This window comes from Ammodytes marinus (assembly GCF_949987685.1).
Source record: "Ammodytes marinus genome assembly, chromosome: 11".
In the NCBI taxonomy this organism is placed as follows: Eukaryota; Metazoa; Chordata; class Actinopteri; order Uranoscopiformes; family Ammodytidae; genus Ammodytes; species Ammodytes marinus.
Genome location: NC_137215.1, coordinates 30,721,445 through 30,743,816, shown reverse-complemented (window position 1 = coordinate 30,743,816; position 22,372 = coordinate 30,721,445). Strand labels below are relative to the sequence as shown.

The 22,372-nt window shown below is 42.4% G+C and overlaps 1 protein-coding gene across 1 annotated transcript in view; it reads left to right on the top strand.

The window, feature by feature from the left end:
* LOC307257947 (ras-related protein ORAB-1-like) overlaps positions 1-22,087 on the top strand; it is a 29,381-nt gene extending 7,294 nt beyond the window's left edge. The window contains exons 2-6 of the mRNA XM_080037313.1: positions 14,318-14,390; positions 14,834-14,929; positions 15,431-15,526; positions 17,216-17,347; positions 20,699-22,087. Of these exons, the coding sequence (XP_079893439.1) occupies positions 14,318-14,390; positions 14,834-14,929; positions 15,431-15,526; positions 17,216-17,347; positions 20,699-20,899 (598 nt within the window). The 3' untranslated portion in view covers positions 20,900-22,087. The remainder of the gene's footprint in view (positions 1-14,317; positions 14,391-14,833; positions 14,930-15,430; positions 15,527-17,215; positions 17,348-20,698) is intronic.
* The last annotated feature ends 285 nt before the right edge of the window (positions 22,088-22,372 follow it).

Below are 22,372 nucleotides of genomic sequence, written 5' to 3'. Positions count from 1 at the left end.
TTCTCCAAAGGTCAAAGACAGTAACAGTGTGGCACTTCTGTAAACTTACTGAAACTTGGCTGGGCCATCACTCTCATGCATTCATCAGACTTTTCTCTGTGCTGTCTGAGCTGATAGATAAGTTGTGTTGCCACATTGATGTGGAGTCTTAAGGCGAAGACACACCAAGCCGACTACCGACCTGCCGTACTTTTGCGCTTGCGCAGGATGACATGAGGTAGGCTGTTATCATAACATAGGCTGTCATTATGACGGAGAGAGTGCATTCTGCAGACACACACACACCTGTAGCGGCTCCTCGCCCAAACTACACTTGCCGAGGTGTCTACACAAGGTGGAAATGATTCTTTTGACCAATATTCTTTCGACCGTGGGGTCGGAGCGGCTCAGAGCGGGACAGCTCACTTTTAAGAATCTCGGTGGTGTTTCCACCTCCGACCCTACCCTAATTGGTAGGGCGGGGGTTAGGCTGGACTGCGATAGCCAGCGCCAGAATATGGGTCAAACTATCGGGCTGTGTACCAACTGTGGGTCAAGCCAGCGGTCTCTCGTTTTTGCTTGGTCAAACCAGCCGCTTCTTTATTTATTCCCCCTGTGTTGTTGTGAGCACAGAGACGGCTCGGTGAAACTGATAGAGACAGTGAGCGAACAGCGCTGGCTGCGGCAGCTACGTGACATCGTAGCAGTGGGACACAGTGTAGCCAACTGATTCATTTAATGACGAGGAAAAACACCACACAATAAACGGGGCTGCGCTCACATTTTCGCCAAAACACAAGACTCTTCTTCACTCTTGCCGAGGTGACTACACACGATGGAAATGATTATTTCGACCAATAAACGGGCGGCATGTGGAGCTCCGCCTTTTCGGCACCCTTTCAGGCGGCTGGTACCCCAACGGAGGAGTACCGAAATTAGGAGCGGCTTAGAGCGGTTAGGTGCGCTTATATCCGTACCCTACCCAACTTTTGGCAAATGAAAAGCCAAAATACCCGGACTGAACCGCTCCGACCCGACCCACTCTAATCGGTGGAAACAAGGCATTAGTCACTACCACTAGTTTAAAGGAAGCAAAATGAGGATTATAACCTCATTATGCACTTTATTATTTTTAAATATTTGAAGATTGAAGGCAAGTAAAATACCACCAGCCACTACATTCTCAATGATAGACATGAATAATTACCAATTTTTTTTTTTACAGTTTAAATCAAATTATTGAACAATACAGGAGAATAAATATTTGAAAGCAATACAGAATGCATGATATTACCAGGGCTCCAGACTAACCTTTTTCACTAGGAGCACTGGTGCCCCTAACTCAGAATGTTTAGGGGCGCAAGCAGAAAATGTAGGGGCGCACCTTAAATAGACCTGCGACGCATCTAAGTGTGGTCCATCACGATGATGCAAACACTTAAAAAAATGTATACAAATGTGTTCCCCCTTGAAAATAAATGCTCCAAACGTCAAAGACAGTAGCAGTCTGGCACTTCTGTAACCTTACTGAAACTTGCCTTCACTCTCATGCATTCAGGGTTAAACATCTTTTTGGATTACTAGCCCAGGTCTCTGGTAAATGAAAGAATTCCAGAAATAATACAGTATATTGCTTTAGTTTCTACTATTGTATTTTGCTTTTATATTAGGCCTATGACTGTGTGTGTGTGTGTGTGTGTGTGTGTGTGTGTGTGTGTGTGTGTGTGTGTGTGTGTGTGTGTGTGTGTGTGTGTGTGTGTGTGTGTGTGTGTGTGTGTGTGTGTGTGTGTGTGTGTGTGTGTGTGTGTGTGTGTGTGTGTGTGTGTGTGTGTGTGTTGTGTGTGTGTGCCCGCCCCCCCATTGTAACCCAGTTGGATGAGCAGCTTTCTTGCTCACATGACCAGCTGTCTTCCTGCACCTAAGTGTGCCTGAGCACAGCACTTTCTATTGTCCGCAGTCTTTTCTTTCCTGCTAAGATGCAGAGCTGCCACATGACTGAATGACATAGGGACCATGAGCATCATTTGCATCAAAGAGCAAGATTAAATGATCAAATGTTTTAGTAGTAAAAGTAGTGAGGGCTTATTGTGAAAATCTGGGAATACATTCCTCACCACTAGCTTTCTTCACCAATGTGTTGTATAAAGTGTCTAGGGCTGCAACAACGAATCGATAAAATAGATTAAAATCGATTACTAAAACGTTGGCAACGAATTTGGTCATCGATTCGTTGGGTCGCGCGATTAATAAGTCACTTGTAGGCGCGGCACTGTTTACGTCCAGCCGCCGACAGGTTCATGCACGCCCACAGCGAGCCTTCCGCACGTGAAGCGGAAAGCCATAGTGTGAGCGGCCACAGCTTGTATTTTGGTCATATCTAACACTGGACTGTAGGCCTATATAAATGTGTTGTACCTTTGCTGTCTTTGGGTTAAAAAAACTCCTTCAACTCAGTATCCGTCTAGTCCAAAAAAAACTCTGTCAGCTGCTGCTGCAGACGGTTTGCAGACGTGCTCGGAGAGTCGGCATCGGCGCATCAACAGCAGGGCTCAACGCTAAGGTTTTTTTTCACTTGCAATTATGTTCAGTTATGCACTCAATACTTGGTCGGGAATCCTTTCGCAGAAATGACTGCTTCAATGCGGCGTGGCATGGAGTCAATCAGCCTGTGGCACTGCTGAGGTGTTATGGAGGCCCAGGCAGTGTTGCCAACTCTTCAGTAAGGAAAGTCGCTATTGGCTGTCCAAAAAGTCGCTAGAAGTCGCCAGATGACGTCATCACCTAATTTGCATATTTGTAGATGACGTCATCGCCTAATTTGCATATTTGTAGACAGGGGTTTATACAGTAATATTTGAATAGATGAGGTTCTAGTGTTATGAACGTGACAATCGCATAAACAACCAACGTGGTAATGTTAAGTCTAGCAGTAGGGCTGGGCGATATGACCAAAATCTCATATCACGATATAGGTCAATCTTTATCCCGATAACGATATATATCACGATATAGCACATTTACTGTAAATTCAATTAATAAATTGTTTATATAAAATGACCACATGGAAAGGCCTATTTCGTATTACATTTTGAAATAAAGGTAACTTACTCATGATTATTTTTCTCCTTTTATTTAGAACTTTTGTGCAAATTAAAAAAAAAGCATGTAACAAAATATAAAATATTAATATATAAATACAAAAAGGTAAACTGAAACTTTCAACTCTTTTCAACTACAGTTTCAAACAAAATATAGGCCTAAAATGTGCAAACAAAAATAAATACAGGCCTAACATAAATATTGGTATATAGAATACCAAATGTAAACATGGAACACTTTCAAGTTTAAACTATAGCTGCAAAATAAGGCTCACAATATAAATATATAGAATATAACAAGTTAACAAAACACTCCTTCAAGTTTGAATTATAGCAGCATTATATGAAAACAACCAAAGTGCGGCAAACAAAATAGATATTTGGCAACAATGCTTCAAAATGTTTGCACTTGTGTTGCTGAATCTCAGGGAGTTAGTTTTACAGGTTGAGAGCCAGGAATACAAGCTGGTCAACTCTTTCTGGTTTGAGGCATGACCTCTGACATGTCACAATCTTCCCACTCGTACTGAACGCCCGCTCTGATGGGGCACTTGTGGCAGGGATGCACAAGTATTTATTTGCTAGCTTGGCCACTAGTGGAAAATGTTCCTCATGCTGCCTCCACCATTCCAGTGGGTTCGTCTCTGGACCAGCCTCCAGTTGGAGATAGAGGTTGAGCTCCTTTTCAATGGACTCTCTTCTTGACTGAGGGGCCGTTTGGCTTTGCTTTGCTGCTTTTTTAAAGTAGCTGCTCAAACTCTTCTTTTGCCTCTTAGCAGGAACCTCTTGCTCATCTCTAGCAGCTGCAGCTGATGGAAGGGAGGCTGCCTCTGCTGACACTGCCTGTTCAGCCACCATGCTCTCCAGTTCTGCAGCAGCTTTTGCCTTGATGTAGTCCACCCTGTCTTCTTTAATGTATGTGGTTTTGAACCGAGGGTCAACAAGAGAAGCCATGTCAAGGAGCTCCTCGGTGGTCTGGTCATCATACTTATCATTTAAGTAGTTTAGAATGCCCTCTTTGATGGTCGTGGTGAGAGGAGTGTCGTCATCCTGAGGCTTGAGTACCTGGTTGTTAAAAAGATGGAGGACCGGTTTCAAGTAGGAAACACTTGTGTACAGCTCCCCAGACAAGGCATCCGTAAACTCCATGAGAGGACTCAATGCCTTATTCATGGACTCCAAAACATCCAGGTCCTGCCAAGTTAGGACCAGATGTCGCGTTTTCTTGTCGGTACGGAGGACCTGTGAGAGAGCTTTCTCCTGCTCTAGGACCCTCTGAATCATTTGTTGCATTGAGCCCCACCTGGTAGGGGTGTCTGTGATCAGCTGATGAACAGGCAAGCCCAGTTCTGCTTGAGCCTTGGCCAGTTCACGTCTTCTCTTCCATGAATTAGAGAAGGCACTCACCAACTTCTTGCAGACACCAACTGCTCGTTCTACTTGGGGTAGTTTCACACTTCGCTCTGTGTAAATTTAGGAAAAGATAAATGTAAAAATATATACATTTATATATTACACTTTACAGGACAAGTAACACATATTATTATATTTTTTATCAATTTTAATTTATAAATTATATTGTATTGTTACTGTATAGAGGTGCGCACTAGGGGGTGTGCAAAATCATGAATTGATTGTTTACAAAGTCAGGGGAAGTATTCTGGATTTTTTTTATAATTATTTTCATTTATATATATTTTTTTTAACAAGCAAACAAACACATTTAATCATTTAAACTGGCGTTTAAATGCATTAACTCAATTGCAGAAATATTTTGCCATGTATGGCTGTAACTATAAAAATTATTATTCTAACTGAAATATATTTTGACATTGTTTTAAACACTCACCAATGGCTAAATGAAGACGGTGACCAAAACACTGTAAGCGTGTCCAGTTATTCAGCCGTAGTGCAAGGATGTTGTTTGTCGCGTTATCCGTGGTGACACAGACTTGGTGATCCTCACGCAGTCCCCACGACTCCAGAGCTTCCCTGAGACCTCTGGCTATAATTTCTCCCGTGTGGTCATCTGGGAAATAGCTTGTCTGTAAACACCGACAGCAGAGTGTCCAGTCTCGAATAAAGTGTATCGTCAGGCTCATGTAGGGATGTGTCGTTCGGCTCGACCACATATCTGTTGTTGTAGCGTAGTACAATACCTTTTGGATTTCCTCCTCTACTTTGGCCCGACACTCTTGATATAACTGAGGCAAATGGACTTGAGTGAAGTATTTTCGGCTTGGCATTGTGTACCTTGGGTCGAGTGTTAGCATCAACTCACGAAACCCCGGTTTTTCGACTGTGTAAATTGGGGCCATGTCTTTGCAGATGTACGTTGCAATGGCAGCCGTTATCTCCTTCCACCTCCGTGAATCTTTGGCATATGGTGTGCCGCGGGAAAAAGCTGCTTGTAAGGTCTGTGTCTGGGGTTTGTTTTGAGCAATTGACTGTCCTTTGGTGGATCTCATGCGTAGACTCTCTCCGTATTGTTTTGCGTGATGCTTGCGTAAGTGATAAAATAGGTTGGTGGTGCTTGAGTCTTTTGTCGGGACGGGTCTGCGGCATACTTTACACAGTACAGTTTTCTGGTCCGTGTCAGTCTTTTCATATCCAAACCACGTCCATGCTACAGAAGTAGCCCCTCTTTTAACTACGAGCTCCTCATGTTGTGACGGCTGGTCGGAGTCTTTTTCCTGTTCGTTATCCCCCCGCTCCGTGTCACCTTCACTCTCCATGTTTGTTTGTGTTGTTGCCTCAGGCCACGTGCAGTGTGGAAGAACGTAAAGCGTCGTCCAAATGACGCAAAATATTACAGTAAAGACAGTGATTATTTGCGACCAGACGAAATAAACGATAGAGCATAATATGAAACGATAGACGTTTTTATTCCGTCACACGAAAAATATCGTCATATCGCACAGCCCTATCTAGCAGTAATCATACATGCTCATGGTTTAAAAAAGCACTGCATAACATTTTGAATTGCACTACTCGTAGACTGTAGAAGAGGTGGGAAAAGCTGCTAACTGCTAATAGTGATGCTAACGGAACACGAGCTGAGAGGTGTATCTCCTGCTCTGACCGCAGCTGGGAGGGGCTGCTGCGCAAGGACCGGGCCGTCTGTCAATGCTCTGTGACGGGGGACGGGCCGGGAGGCTCCCGCTGCTCGTTGAGAAGCGTTAAAAGTGATATTTGCTTCGGCGAAAAAGTCACCAATAACTCCAGAAAAGAAGCTAGATTTGTCGCTTGTCGCTTTTTTGAAAAAAAGTCGCCAAAGGGGTCTGAAAAGTCGCTAAATCTAGCGACAAAATCGCTAAGTTGGCAACACTGGGCCCAGGATGCTTCGATAGCGGCCTTAAGCTCATCCACAGTGTTGGGTCTGGTGTCTCTCAACTTCCTCTTCACAATATCCCACAGATTCTCTATGGGGTTCAGGTCAGGAGAGTTGGCAGGCCAATTGAGCACAGTAATACCATGGTCAATAAACCATTTACCAGTGGTTTTGGCACTGAGCAGGTGCCAGGTCTTGTTGAAAAATTAAGTCTTCATCTCCATAAAGCTTTTCAGCAGATGGAAGCATGAAGTGCTCCAAAATCTCCTGATAGCTAGCTGCATTGACCCTGCCTTTGATAAAACACAGTGGACCAACACCAGCAGCTGACATGGCACCCCAGACCATCACTGACTGTGGGTACTTGACACTGGACTTCAGGCATTTGGGCATTTCCTTCTCCCCAGTCTTCCTCCAGACTCTGGCACCTTGATTTCCGAATGACATGCAAAATTTGCTTTCATCCGAAAAAAGTACTTTGGACCACTGAGCAACAGTCCAGTGCTGCTTCTCTGTAGCTCAGGTCAGGCGCTTCTGCCGCTGTTTCTGGTTCAAAAGTGGCTTGACCTGGGGAATGCGGCACCTGTAGCCCAATTCCTGCACACGCCTGTGCACAGTGGCTCTGGATGTTTCTACTCCAGACTCAGTCCACTGCTTCCGCAGGTCCCCCAAGGTCTGGAATCGGCCCTTCTCCACAATCCTCCTCAGGGTCCGGTCACCTCTTCTGGTTGTGCAGCGTTTTCTGCCACACTTTTTCCTTCCCACAGACTTCCCACTGAGGTGCCTTGATACAGCACTCTGGGAACAGCCTATTCGCTCAGAAATTTCTTTCCGTGTCTTACCCTCTTGCTTGAGGGTGTCAATGATGGCCTTCTGGACAGCAGTCAGGTCGGCAGTCTTACCCATGATTGCGGTTTTGAGTAATGAACCAGGCTGGGAGTTTTTCAAAGCCTCAGGAATCTTTTGCAGGTGTTTAGAGTTAATTAGTTGATTCAGATGATTAGGTTAAGAGCTTGTTTAGAGTACCTTTTCATGATATGCTAATTTTTTGAGATAGGAATTTGGGGTTTTCATGAGCTGTATGCCAAAATCATCAGTATTAAAACAACAAAAGACCTGAAATATTTCAGTTGGTGTGCAATGAATCTAAAATATATGAAAGTTCAATTATTATCATTACATTATGGAAAATAATCAACTTTATCACAATATGCTAATTATATGAGAAGGACCTGTATATCATACATTGTATGTTTTTTTTGTGTTATCCCAGTTAAGTTTATTTTTAATTTATCATTTAATATTACTTTTAATAGTTCCGGGACGTTGGAGCAATAAACTGGTGTTTTGACACTTCAGTCTGCACTGTGAATTTGAAGTAATGTTCAGTTTTTGAATAAAGATGCGGCATTTACAAATGTTTATTTTTTTTTATCCGATTAATCGATTAATCGAAAAAATAATCGACCGATTAATCGATTATTAAAATAATCGTTAGTTGCAGCCCTAAAAGTGTCTATTAACAAATCTTAAAAAGTTGAAATTCAACTCCCCTACAGAAATCTGAGAGAGCTGCTGAAAGTTTGAGAACTTTTGGGTCAATGACATGACGCCCATTTTTGGTGACTCTTAAGGTTAAATTAAATTTGAAAATGTTGAAATAAAAAAAAAGCTTACACATTACTTTAAAGCGGCTACGAGTAACATTTAAATATCTTTTAAACAGCCTCATGTTTCCTCTCATAATCATAAATTACCTTTAACAGCAAACGAGACCATCAGTGCAAAGAAATACGTTTTTATATAGTTTTTATTACTGCATTTGATCTGGTCGTACACCCAGTCCGATTTTCGGTTCACGCGTGCATGCTCTATGGTCACATATCCGTATTGGTCGCAGATTTCAGTGTGGCGCAGGAACGTGATTTGAGAAGCCTATCACTCCAGGTGAGGGAAGGGGATAGGGAGACCAGATCCCAATTCACCAGATGTGGGACAAAGACTACGTTTGTGCGGGACAATGCGGGACAAAGGGCCGTTTTTTTAGCAAAATAAACTCGTGTCACCACCGGTAATGCCAGAGACACGGCTTTCTATATTAAAAAAACACTATCTTTAGATCAGCGCGCAGCAGTTAAGTTAGCTACTGTTAAACAAATAGAGCATTAAGGCTGCGGCTTCACATTAAAAGCATTTCACTGGCTTCACATTAGCATTTCACTTGACAAACGTGAGTTGGCTTTTATTTTGAAGTAACAGGAAGACAAACGCTGAAGCACTGCAGGCAGCACCTTCACAGAGCCACTGAGCCCAGCAGCCCGATACACACACACACACACACACAGACCAATACACACACAGACAAACGGAGACTGCTGTCTCCTCACAGCTATCGGATAAATGCCAGATTATAAAACACGCATTTAAAAAGGGGGGCTCACTTTCAATAACAATGCTTCTAACTTCTAGGGTGACCAGATCGCATTTCCATTACTTTTCACACGTCCCGCAAATTGAGACGTTGTCCCGCGGGAGCCTTGTTTGAGACAGTTATTTGTCGTCATAATGACTAACGGGGCTGAACCATCAAAGAAAAAAAAGAAAATGCAATGAAGAAAAGCTAAAAAGGGAGAGTGATAGGCGGGCGGGAGGGCGTTGCCAAGCAACCTATACACAATTTCACGGAGTGAACCTAGACTGCAGTGTTTACTCCTAAATGAATGAGCAGTAGCCTACTAAAACTTCACGACAGCTGGCGTCGTAAAAATACTACCGCTTTTGTTCAAAGGTGTCGCCAACGTGCCGACTTACTCGTAGTGGCTTTAAAGGGGACATATTATGCAAAAACTCGGGTTTAAATGTATATTTCCGAGGTCTATTAGAAAAGGTTTTAATGGTTTATTGTTCAAAAAACCCATTAGTTTTCTACCATCACCCATTTCTTCATTGCCTTTTCCAGCCTCTTCTGCTCTCTATCTCAAAAGGTTGGTATTGACATCTACCCCCCTTCGCAAAAATCCTAGTCTGCTCTGACTGGTCAGATCTACATGGGCGTGCATGCACCGCCCTGCTCATTTACTCTATACCAACCTATATGGGCATGGCACACGCACAGCTGTCAGTTTTGTTTACTTTTGGCCAATGCAGCATGGAGATCGATGTTACCATGTTTAGCTTCATTTCTACAGCAAATGTCAGCACACTTACCACTTCTAAACCAAAAGCTTTACAACTGAACCTGGTAAGGCGGGAGTCTGAGCTGAAAACTGTGAAAATTGCATCAAGATGAACAGTCTCCTCTGATGGAACAGATAGTGTGGTCCGTCAGGTCACTCATATCTGTAAAACATGACACATTCAATGTTAAATCATGTAGCCTAGCTGAAATATACATCATACATCTGTAGTTATGGCAAAGCTACAAACTAATGAAAATATATTTTTTCTTCGATTATTAAATAAGATAGGCTACTAATAAGTTCAGTATAGCCCTTGCTCAAGAAGCAACAAGTTCTGAGTGATACTGTGTTCTTTTTGAAATATAATGGACAGGAAACAAACAGCAGCAGAGGCAACTTACATTAGGCTATTCTTCCTGTCTATTTTAGTGTACATAAACACTGGAGATGTAATAGGCCTACTGCTGCATGTACCACGACTGCTTGCATAACTACACACTGTCAACAACAAACAAATACTATTCAGTTTCCAACACACCGTACAGTTTCCCTGTCTGTTTTTCACACGGGCTGTCATGGACAGACTCACAGATCTAAACGTTAGCATAAAGCTAACGGTTAAGCTAGCGGACGCTAACGCTAACTACTTAACCCAGTGGCATTATCTCGTTTCAGTCGGCGTTGGTTATTATAGGAGGGATAAATCAAAGCACATTACACACATTGAACTCATAAACGGACAGATTTGTTTTTTTAAATAGGACTACTTACATTTCCAGAGGAGAGATGGTGTCTCTCAGTCTTCCAGACACAATCTCCTCCACACTCCAGTATAACGGCAGATCACACTAGATTGCCAACCTTTGCTGGGCATAGCCTAACACAAAATGAAGTAAATCCATTCAGCCCCGGTCTGCTTCGAGGCTGGGGTGTGATGGTAGCTTGAGGATGAGCTAACACTGCAGCTTGCTTCTGCTCTGATGTTGCATTAGCAGGTGCAGTTCCAGGTGTGTGTGGTTACCAACGGGGGCGTCTTGATTTGCCAATCAACTGCCGAGTTTCTGGCAAGCTTTCCCGTGGGAGTATTTATGTTAATGAAAACCGACCAATTTCGTCAGTCGGTGTTTTTTGGAACAGACCTTCAAATCCCCCCTTTTTCGAAATAAGCATCCCAGAAGAAACTGACATATTTGTCTTTTTGAAGCTTGTGTGTGCTGGTAGGGACCCCAATAACCTAAAAAGTGTGCCCAAACACCTGCAATGTTTGGTTTTTCATAATATGTCCCCTTTAACACATAATTTTCTAGAGACCCTATTCGAAAGTTGTGGTTTTATTCCATTTTGAGAGAATATTTGGAGGAATAAGGCAAAAATGTCTAAGTGGTGTAACAGGGTTCAACATAACTTTCTTTTCCTACTGGCCCGCCGGGCCAGTGGATCCGAGTTTTACTGGCCCCTTGTATATTTTCACTGGCCCTGCAGACACTTTTTTTTTCTTCATAATTTAGTGTCAATAATTTAAAAAATAATAATAATCTAATGGGAATATCTATACTGTAACAGTATAGATATTCCCTTTAGATTTGGTTATTTTTATTTTAGTTAATGATATGAAATATTGATATTGCTCATACACATAATATAAAACTAGCCTGGTCCAACCAGACCATCGTACTTAATTTCATTTGTACAGAAGGTCTGGAAGTGCTGTAATTGGCAAACGTTCACCCACGGCGACGTAGCGATTTTAACTTTCTAAGTTTTGCTCAGCACTTTTTCCTGTTCAACGTCCCTGTTACTGAGTCCTTAATATCTCCATAGAGCAGACGCTGGTTTTATTTTTGCCATTAGTTCAGCGTTTGCTTGCTAGTCATGCTTCTGCTCATTGGCTTCCGTGTTTAACAAGTGCGCACCGAATGCACACGTGCATCGCGCCCGCCGTGCGCAGTCTACACACACACAAGCAGACACACAGATCAGCTGATGGGATGATCAAACGAGAGGTTGTAAAGACAGGCGCACACGAGGGGTAGACCGACAGTGCCGCGCAGACGCTCGCAAATGATTATTACTGAATCAATGAGAAATTGATTAAAAAAAATTAAAAAAAATTTAAGTCAGGCTGCTGTTGGCCTGGCGGGAGGTCCCGTTGGCCTGGCGGGGCCGCCAGGCCTGTATAATGGTAGGGGAAACACTGTTCATTAACATGTTGCATTGTATCAGTATGCCTTTAAGCCTATGTTTTGGTTAATGAACAAAATTATGTAAGTTTATCAAACTCTACACAACATTCATGCAACATACAACATTATAAAGTCAGGTTCTCAGATGCTATGATTTCATTTTTTTTTGCAACATCATTAAATATTCACCTGAACAGTTTTTGATGTTGTATGTGGTGTCATTGTTATCCCTGACCATGAAAACATGAAGGTAAACATCACCTGTTATGTGTTATCATGTTTGGTTCAGGAGTTTTGATGTAAAATGCATAAGTAGGTTATGGCGGAAAGAAAAATGTCCGTTTTTCCACGAAGGACTGGTTTTGGTGCAAAACAAATGCTTGCAATCAATTCAGAATCCCGAAAACACCCGAGTTTGACAACTCACAAGCTACTTCAGACAGAGGTAAACATTTTCAGTGTTTCACCTATAAGGTAGATGAAGGCTAGAAAGTACTCAACTTTCAGCAGCTCTTGGGGGATTTGAAATTCAACTTTTTAAGTGTTATTAGACTCTTTATAAACACATGGGTGAAGAAAGCTATGTCGTCTGATACTATTCCCTGACTACTAGGAATAAGAAGTGTGAGGTGTAGAATCAGACTAGTGGTTTCAGCATGTGGCTTACTGTGGCAGCCATGTATGTACATAACTCTTTCTCACTGAAAGGTTCAGTAAGCGGAATGGTCAGTTTAGCTAACTTGTCAGTTACTGCAGTTAGCAGTCCCCTCCTTCGTCACCACATTAATGCACTGCGGTCTTCAAGCAGCGAGTTATCTAGCATCATCTCAGATCCATAAGTGTGATAAAACATGATAAAAACCATCAAAACAGACATTGGGAAGGATTTTGACCTGCTCCGCCATTGTAGGCGCATAATTCACCTATCTGTCGCTCTGCGCGTGCACCGGCAGTGAGACGGGTGACGGTTAGTAGCGTTCTCTCTTCTGATTGGTTATCATTAGTGGGATCCCTGAAAAGTTTATTTGCCGATTACATGCAGAGCAAGTGACTTAGAGATCGGCTTTATGAAACGTGCACACTATATAAGTGATCACTGTATGAATAAAGAGCGATTTAACACTTATATTAACATAAATAAATCGCTTACTTCACCTTTTATTTTATTTTATTTATTTAACTTTTATTTATCCTCGAGAGACCAATTGAGGGGTGACCCTCATTTACAATGACGTCGAGTTCAAAGGAAAAACAACAATACATACACAATATTCAATGCAAATACATCAAATACACGAACCATTTACACAGTGGTGAAGAGTGGCAGCAATTAAAATGAAATGGGTGAAAGTACAATATAGCCTAATTAAAACAGTTACAGGTAGAGTTTGGCAGATTTAAGATAAGTTTGTTTAAATTGGTTAAAGGATATGAAGGTATTTAGTTTAATTTGTTGCTGTAAGTTGTTCCAGGAGTCAGGGGCACTGAAGCTAAAAGCTGTCTTTCCCAGCTCAGACCGGGCTTGTGGGACATAAAGCATAAGCATGTCAGAGGAGCAGGTCTGATAAAGCCCATCTGTAAAAATAGCCAATTTTGTCGTAGTCGACAAACAAGATTTTTTATATGAAAATTAAAAGTGAGTTTATCGTCTAACCAGATGCCGAGATATTTGTACTCTGTGACTCTTTCAATTAAAAATCCATTCTTTGTAAAAATATTCAAATCATTCAAATCTGTAGTTCTTGCTCTGGAGAAACACATATATTTGGTTTTGTCTGTATTTAGAACCAGCCTGAGGTCCACTAGACAGTCCTGCAGAGTGTTAAAAGAGCTTTGTAGGTTCTGAATAGATTGGTGCACCGAATCGGAAATGCAATACAGTACTGTGTCGTCAGCGTATAGATGGGCGTGACAGTTTTTTTGCGATGAAACAATGTTATTTATATAAATTGTGAAAAGAACTGGACCTAAAATTGAGCCCTGTGGGACCATTTGTAACAGTTAAGAATTCAGATTGGTATCTTCCCAGTTTAACTGACTGCTGTCTATCAGAGAGATAGTCCCTAAACCAGCTACATATGCAGACTGATCAAAGCCAATGTCATACAGCCTCTGTAAAAGCAAATGGTGGTCAACAGTATTAAAGGCCTTTGAAAGATCAATAAAAAGTGCTGCACAGTGCTTTTTCTTGTCTAATGCTGTAACAATGTTGTTTACAACCAAAGTCACAGCAGAGACAGTACTGTGGCCTGCCCTAAAACCAGATTGGTACGGGCTCAAAATGGAAGCACTAGTTAGAAATGTTTTTAACTGATTATTAATAAGTGATTCTAGAATTTGCCAGGCATGGGAGTTTGGAAATTGGCCTGTAGTTAAGATTATTTTTGTCACCACCTTTATGTAAAGGAATTATGTGGGCTATTTTCCAAATTTTAGGAACTATTCCAGAAGAGATGGAAAGATTAAAAATATGGGTAATTTGTTTTGATATTATATGTGCTGAGTAGGAATAACTTTAACCAAGTGTCTTTGACTCTTCCCTCACAGTGACTATTTATTCAAGCTGCTCCTGATTGGTGACTCTGGTGTTGGAAAGTCCTGCCTCCTTCTCCGATTTGCCGTAAGTAACCAACTGTTCCCCTGAAGCAGTATTCAGCCTCAGTCAGCCCCAGTATGTCTAAGTTATCTTCATCTGGCTTTCTTATTCATAATAAAGCCAGTTATTGTAAACCTGATATGATGCTTACATGAGCAAACTACAGCAGCTTAGCCATTTCTTCATAGTCTTATCGTGTTTGGATACTATTGAAGCTGTACACACACTAGTTTTGTGTGTGTGTGTGTGTGTGTGTGTGTGTGTGTGTGTGTGTGTGTGTGTGTGTGTGTGTGTGTGTGTGTGTGTGTGTGTGTGTGTGTGTGTGTGTGTGTGTGTGTGTGTGTGTGTGTGTGTGTGTGTGTGTGTGTGTGTGTGTGTGTGTGTGTGTGTGTGTGTGTGTGTGTGTGTGTGTGTGTGTGTGTGTGTGTACAGCGAACAGGATGTGTGATCTCTGTTTCTCCCTGCAGGATGACACATACACGGAAAGTTACATTAGCACTATTGGTGTGGACTTCAAAATACGAACCATAGAACTAGATGGAAAGACCATTAAACTCCAGATTGTAAGTAACTTATGCTTCCCCTCCCATGTGCTTCAGTGACCTTGGCTAACACAACGGTCTAGTTCTCACAATAGGAGAACTGTTCATGTCTTTCTTTAGTTATCTGTACAACTAGAAATGAAAAGATCATCTTCTGCCATTATGTGTTGTATAAGTCATTTTGTCAACAGATCCCCCAAAAAACCCAAATCAACAGTGTGCTGTCAATACCATCTCCAACCTGTCTGAAGATATCACCCTCACAATTGTTTAGTTTCATTATTAGAAGAGGCTCACTCAGAACAAACTAGTGCATACATACAGGAATACGGCTGTGAGATGGAATGACTAGAGTGTGTTCATGTTAATAAAGCTCACTGCTGGGTTTTTGAATAGTTTTTGGACAATGCAGCGTGTGGCAAAAGAGCAGGCATTGATACAAACAATCTTGTTAGTTGGATACATTCATTGTTGCTTTTCCATACTTGAAGTGAGTCAATGCCATTTGTTTCCCTTTGCCAGTGGGATACAGCGGGTCAAGAGAGGTTTCGTACTATCACATCCAGCTACTACAGAGGAGCTCATGGTATCATCGTAGTGTATGATGTCACAGACCAGGTAAGTGTCCCCTCCCCATCACACCGCTTCTAACTTAGTTTAAAACATTTATTTATTCTGCGGCAGATGACATATTCCTTCCAAATCTCATGCTCTTTTTTTTACTATTCTACATACTACAGCTGACCATAAAAAGAAGCGAGTTAGGATGCAGTATGCTACAATTGGGACATACTTTTACTTATTTTATTTCAGCATAACATTGTGCGTTGATCTTGCCCCTTGCTTTTATGTCCTTCGTATTCCCGTTTTTTTTTTTTTTTTCTTTTTCATATGGAGGCTCCGTCGATGTGACGTCACTTCCAGTGCGCACTGGATTGTGGGTCAGAATCGCCCAAATAGCATGCTGATTTCAACACATGCAAATCTCGGCCGGATATAGTAGGCATCCGGGTATTTTTAAGCCGCACTTTCTAGTACCACACACTAGAGGACTCTTAAAAGACTTTGAAAAGACTGAAGACTGACACCCTCTCACATCTAAAGACAATCAACTCACACCTGAAGACAATCAGTCATTAGTTTTTAGTCATTGACTGAGATATTGCAAAGACAGAGAGACTCATATTGCAAGACTATAACTAGATTCCTTTTTAGATTAATAATATTTCCAATCCTGCTACTGGGGATAAAAAGTGATTTCAATCAAATAAAAAGTAATTTAACAGGTTAAATGGACTGGTTAGACTCTAATCGTAACCAAGTAAGTATAAACAAGTGTAGGCCTATGCCCTTATCACGTAAATGTCATGTCTGATCACGTTAAAAACTGCAAACACAATTGTGATCATTGAATTAAAAAAAGTTCATTCAATATTGTTGAGTCGAGCGGGGGACATATTTTGCCGGGCCTATATTTGACGGTAAAGTGTTAAAGTTGCGCAGTTGTCAGCCTGGTTCTCCAGCGCAGTCTGCCAGATAAAAGTGTCAGAGAACAATTCCTTACAGGCGGGCACAGGTCGCGACTAATGCCGCTCCTCCTGCGTTGTGTTTGGTGCTGGAGAGAACGCACTACGGGACTTTAGACCCATCCTAAAAAAAAAATCTACCGTACCAAATAACAGAAAGTATGGGGATTGGAACGCGGGTTATCTTATTTTCTATGGTTAAGTTACCTACCACAATGGCTTGGAACTGGACATTTTGTGAAGGCAATTTCACAAGTCGTGGAAATCAACATTTGATTTGATGGCATCCAGGTATTAAAGAATCGAGACCCTGGATCAATGTTATTTTTTGAACATGGTCCATCCATGCAAACTTGTGGTGTTTCAGGATTGTGTTTTATCTTTACAATAAGTGGAGATGGAACTAGAGGAGGTCCCTCCTGATACCATGTGTTGGTGATGCTTCAGTTTAAACAAAATGACATTCAAATCTAAAAGTTTGGAAATGCTAAGCAGAAATCTATCTAGATGCAATTGACATGTGTTTGTGCCTTTCTGTCTGTACGATGAATGACTTTCTGCATGTAAACATTTGGAAAGGATTGTTGTGGTTGTAGACGGTTCCAAACAGCTGTGATCAGAGTCAATGCTGCAGCCCACTGTCCCTCATATGTTCCTCACCTGGGCTTTATAACATCTTAATGATGATGTCATTATGGCATCAATCTGACCATTAGCTCTGTAAAGCTATTGATGCCCTCTGTAGATTTAGCTTGGTGCTAATGTCTGTTTCTGCTTCTAGGAGTCCTTTAACAATGTCAAACAGTGGCTACAGGAAATCGACCGCTATGCCAGTGAAAACGTCAACAAGCTTTTGGTTGGGAACAAGTGTGACCTGACGACAAAGAAAGTTGTGGATTATACAACAGCAAAGGTAAGGCTGCTGGCTATTGACTTTGTGGAAGTATCCTTGCTTCCTCAAAACTAGGAAGCCCCATCTTCTTCTTATGTGTTTCAGTCAACCACATTTCACTGGCTGCGTGTCCACAAAACAATGGCATCTTCTGATATGCACACCTGTGGGAGAGAAGTTTATGCCCGGCTTACATTTTGATTTGCTTGGTTATGTTAGATACTAACCTGGGTCTGCTGAGACAAGTACTGAACCTTAAAGCGGCTACGAGTAACATTTAAATATCTTTTAAACAGCCTCATGTTTCCTCTGATAATCATAAATGACCTTTAACAGCAAACGAGACCATCAGTGCAAAGAAAGACGTTTTTATATAGTTTTTATTACTGCTTTTGGTCTGGTCGCACACCCAGTCCGATTTTCGGTTCGCTCGTGCAGGCTCTATGGTCACATATCCGTATTGGTCGCAGATTTCAGTGTGGCGCTGCAACGCGATTTGAGAAGCATATCCCTCCAGGTGAGGGAAGGGGAGTGGGAGCCTTGTTTGAGACAGTTATTCGTCGTCATAATGACTGATAACGGGGCTGAACCATCAAAGAAAAAAAAGACAATGCAATGAAGAAAAGCTAAAAGGGAGAGTGATATAGGCTATGGGCGGGAGGAGGGCGTTGCCAAGCAACGTGTATACAATTTCACGAGAGCGAAACTAGACTGCAGTGTTTACTCCTAAATGAATGAGCGGTTGGTACTAACACAAAGTTTGCTTTGCTTCACCATCATCAGATAACCATTATCTGAAATAGTCATTATTTACATCAACAACACAAACACATTACCTCATCGTGATCCATACTAACTGCCGTCTCTCGTTCATTCGCTTTCTGTGAGGAGCTCCGTGAGAGAGAGTAGTTAGGTGACGCTGCTGCATCAACTCATTGCAATCAGGTGTGTGTAGCACTAGCCCCTTTTACACAGAGATTGCGGCATATTGACGGAACAACATCACTCCAAAATGCCGGCTTTGCTTCTGTGTTATTTACACAGAACCAAGCAACGCCGGCCTGCTGGCGCATCAGTAGCGCCTTTTACACAGCGCTCCGGAATGAAAGAGGTGCTTGTAAACAGCGTCAGGTGTGACGTAAACATTTAGCGCTGCGCCGGTCAGCTGCTTTACAACAACAATACTGGCCGGTGAATTGAGAGCAGAAGTGCTGGAGCTTGCAGTAAGAGGGCCGTATTTTACTGTCCCCACGATGTGCCAGTTGATCTCGCTACGCGCTGAGTCCAACATCTCTGGGACTGTTAACCAAACTGACAAAAATCACTCCGCTGCTCACTGCTTCACCTCTGTGTCTGTCTGTGTGTGTGTGTTTGTGTGACAGGTTGGTTGTGAGCGAGTCTCTTTGTGAGACAGACATAAACATACACACAGTGTGTGAAGTCACGTTACTGTAGGCAGAAATAAAGTGTGGATATACGCTCAGACTTAGGATAATAATAGCGGCGGTGGAATCCAGTCAAGACGATGTGAGTACGTTTGGCCGCATATTAAGACAGTAACTTCAGGCTGCAGCCCGCAATGTAAACGTTCCGCAGTAATTTTCTCCATGAATTGTGTTATTTATGTTGGGGGATAATGCTTTGTTAGCTAGATGGAACTCTTGTTAAACATATTGGCCGATTAGAATTATTATTTGTAGAGTGTGCGAGTCTTGAGTTGTGTTAGCAAAACAGTAGCTCTGTGGCTAACAGCTGAGCCCGAGCCTTCAGTCAGCTGAAGCAGACAGTCTAGCGGGGCGAGCAGACTATTCCACCGTTCCTTGGTCGTTCCTATTTACTGGCGTACTGAACTACGTTTTAGTTACATAAGAACCTAGAGCAAGAGCCCTCCGCTGCGCGTCGGGCTCCTGCTTCAGCTTGTCGGTCTTTATTTCTAGCAAGTGACCCGTTCGCTATACTTTATCCCTTACTTAGCCTAGCCTAGCTTTCCCATTGTACAACTTCTCCTGGGCAGAAATAGACTCATACACTCTGCAAAATGAAGCGCGGGGGTTTGGATTGAGCAACGGACCTTATGATCAGCTAGATTATACGCCGTTCCTTTTATTTGGTGATTTTTACTGGACATCAGGCCGCCGTGGTTAATGTTAAACACACGTCCTTCAACTGCTAACATGGTCGCATGTTTAGAACGTAGGCTATGGAACGTCAAACGCCCCCCAGTTCCGCATCAACAAGCTGGAGCATTTAAACAGAGAGGCGGAACTGATCGTGTCGGGAATCTTACTACCCCCCGAGGTAGTAAAATTCCCGGAACGATCACTCGCACCTTTCTTCCCTCGTTCCGCAACTGTCGCATTTATACAGCAGGGCGGAGGGCCGAAAGGCCGGCATATTCCCGGCTTTCACTGGCTGTGTAAAAGGGGCTACTGACTGGCATTAGTTGATGCAGTATCAAAACCACTCTCACGGAGCCGAAAAGAGTCCTCACACTTTCAACACATGGACATGCACTATATTGCGCCCTTCTCAGTTCACACTCGCACGCCTGGCACGAGCTAGAAAACAGCTTTGCGACAGCGGGCGTCGTAAAAATACTACCGCTTTTGTCCAAAGGGGACGCCAACGTGCCATGTTACTCGTAGTGGCTTTAATGTTACGAGCTCTACCCATTGAGCCACGTTATTTGTCTCATAAATAGATTGATCCAAACATATGTTAGCTCCATTACAACATTCTTAAAATCACATCTACTCCTCCTTCTCCCTCATTGAAAAAAATCCCAATCTTTAAAACTCACTTGTAGAGTCTAACAACTGCACCCAACATAAAGATACTTCACTCCAAAAGCCCATTGACATGCACAGAGCTTAACGCCAACTGGCTCCAAACCAGGTTCATGCAATATCAACTCAAATCACAACCAGAAATCCTATTTAATACACAGCCACACAAGAAAATCCCACTTAATTACTGGCAGAGTTCATATGTTATTCATAATCTTTTATAATAATAATAATCTGAAAGGACTTTGGCCTTTAGACTGTGGTCAGAAGCTCAAGGCTTTAACCACCACGTCACTACAGTCTTCAATGACTAAATGGATCATATTGAAGTTTGACAGTTTAACACTAATCTGATCTGACCATATACACTGTGCTACTCTGCTTCTCATGATGACTATTAGCTCACTGTATTGTTCTGACTAGAGCCAGACAGGCCAGTAGAATGGACATGACATCTGTTATGTCTGTCCTTGTATGTCATGTGGTGTGAAGTATCTCATCAATCATTTCATTTTATAAAAATAAAGTAAAGAACCTCCCGACTGCAAACCTATTTAATGGGCTGTCCTCTGTCCCTTGTGTCCAGGAGTTTGCAGACTCTCTGGGCATCCCCTTTTTGGAAACCAGCGCAAAGAACGCCACCAATGTGGAGCAAGCCTTCATGACCATGGCTGCTGAGATCAAGAAGAGGATGGGCCCCGGGGCCACGGCCGGAGGGGGGGACAAGCCCAATGTCAAGCTGACCCCTGGTACCTCAGTCAAGCCTTCATCAGGAGGCTGCTGCTGAGACTGTCTCTCTCTCTCTCCAGCCCTTTCAAACTCCACTGTGTCCCAACAATGCCCCACCACAACCAAACCGGACAGGGAAGATGTGTTCTACAACATGTCTGTCTGAGAACAAGATGAAGTTGCCTGTATTTGTACTGTACATAATTTAGCCGCACTACCAAAAACAAATAAAGCATCCATCCTTCTTGTCATAATGTCCCGTTATTGATGATAGGTTCTATAGATACATGATGATTTGGACCCAGACACCTCATAGACTACTCTTTTATTTGGCCGTGTGTGTGTGTGTGTGTGTGTGTGTGTGTGTGTGTGTGTGTGTGTGTGTGTGTGTGTGTGTGTGTGTGTGTGTGTGTGTGTGTGTGTGTGTGTGTGTGTGTGTGTGTGTGTGTGTGTGTGTGTGTGTGTGTGTGTGTGTGTGTGTGTGTGTGATTTTAGTTCTAAGGCCGAGGACATTTTGCCTGCTCCTCACTACTTCAAAGGGCTGTTTGAGGCTTAATACAGGTTAGAATTAGGTTATGGTAGTGTTGGGGTAGGGGGGCAATGGCATGCATTATGTCAAGGGGTGTCCTCACAAGTATAGCCATACAAATGTGTATGAGAGAATGTCATTTTTTTTTCTGCATTCCTCCAGTGTGGTTGGTAAATGAATCCCTGTCATGAAGATTTGTTTCTATGGGCTCTGTCTCTTTCTATATTCCTTCACTTATTATTTAGCTGTGTGTATCAGCGTCTGTCACTCTGTCCACATCTGGAGCTCTGAGTGTTGTTTTCCACTAACCAATGCACAGCAATGTCTCACAGTCCAGCATCTGAAGTATAGTGCAACAGTATGTGTACATAAACATTATGTATATATTATGTCAAATCTGACTTGCCAGTTCTGTCGTGTTCAATGCATTATTGAGTTAGTCTTGACTCTTTGGCTCTGCATTACATTTGTGGCTGAAGAAGACCACTGTAAGTTTGTTGTTCAACATGTAACACTTCAACTGAAAATAAATGTTCTACCAGACGGTATGAAATGGAGGATCTGTGTGCGATTCTTGGTGAGATCTGTGGAGAACCCGTTGGAACGATTTCTTCTACATTCATCTACTGCCAGTCTGTTTGCAAATGAACGTGTAAGCTCAATATATAAAATACAATGTTCTTTTGTTTTCATAATAAAGGCAACTGATTTCAGTTTGAAAGGAACTCTGGGACCAGTGTTTGCTGTATGAATAGAATAGAGCAGTGCTCTATTGTATATGAAGGGTCAGGTCACAACACAATGGCCATGTATGTATGTGGATATACAAGCCACTCATTAGCCAGTAACACCAATCTTAAACTGCTAGACTGCACTCCACATTCTATAAAACACAAGATTTTACAGGAAACGCCACACATCCTCCTGCTCTCCGTGGGCCTCATTGATCAAACTTGCGTGGAAACTGGTGCAGACCCTGGCGCAAATATCATCCTACACCTT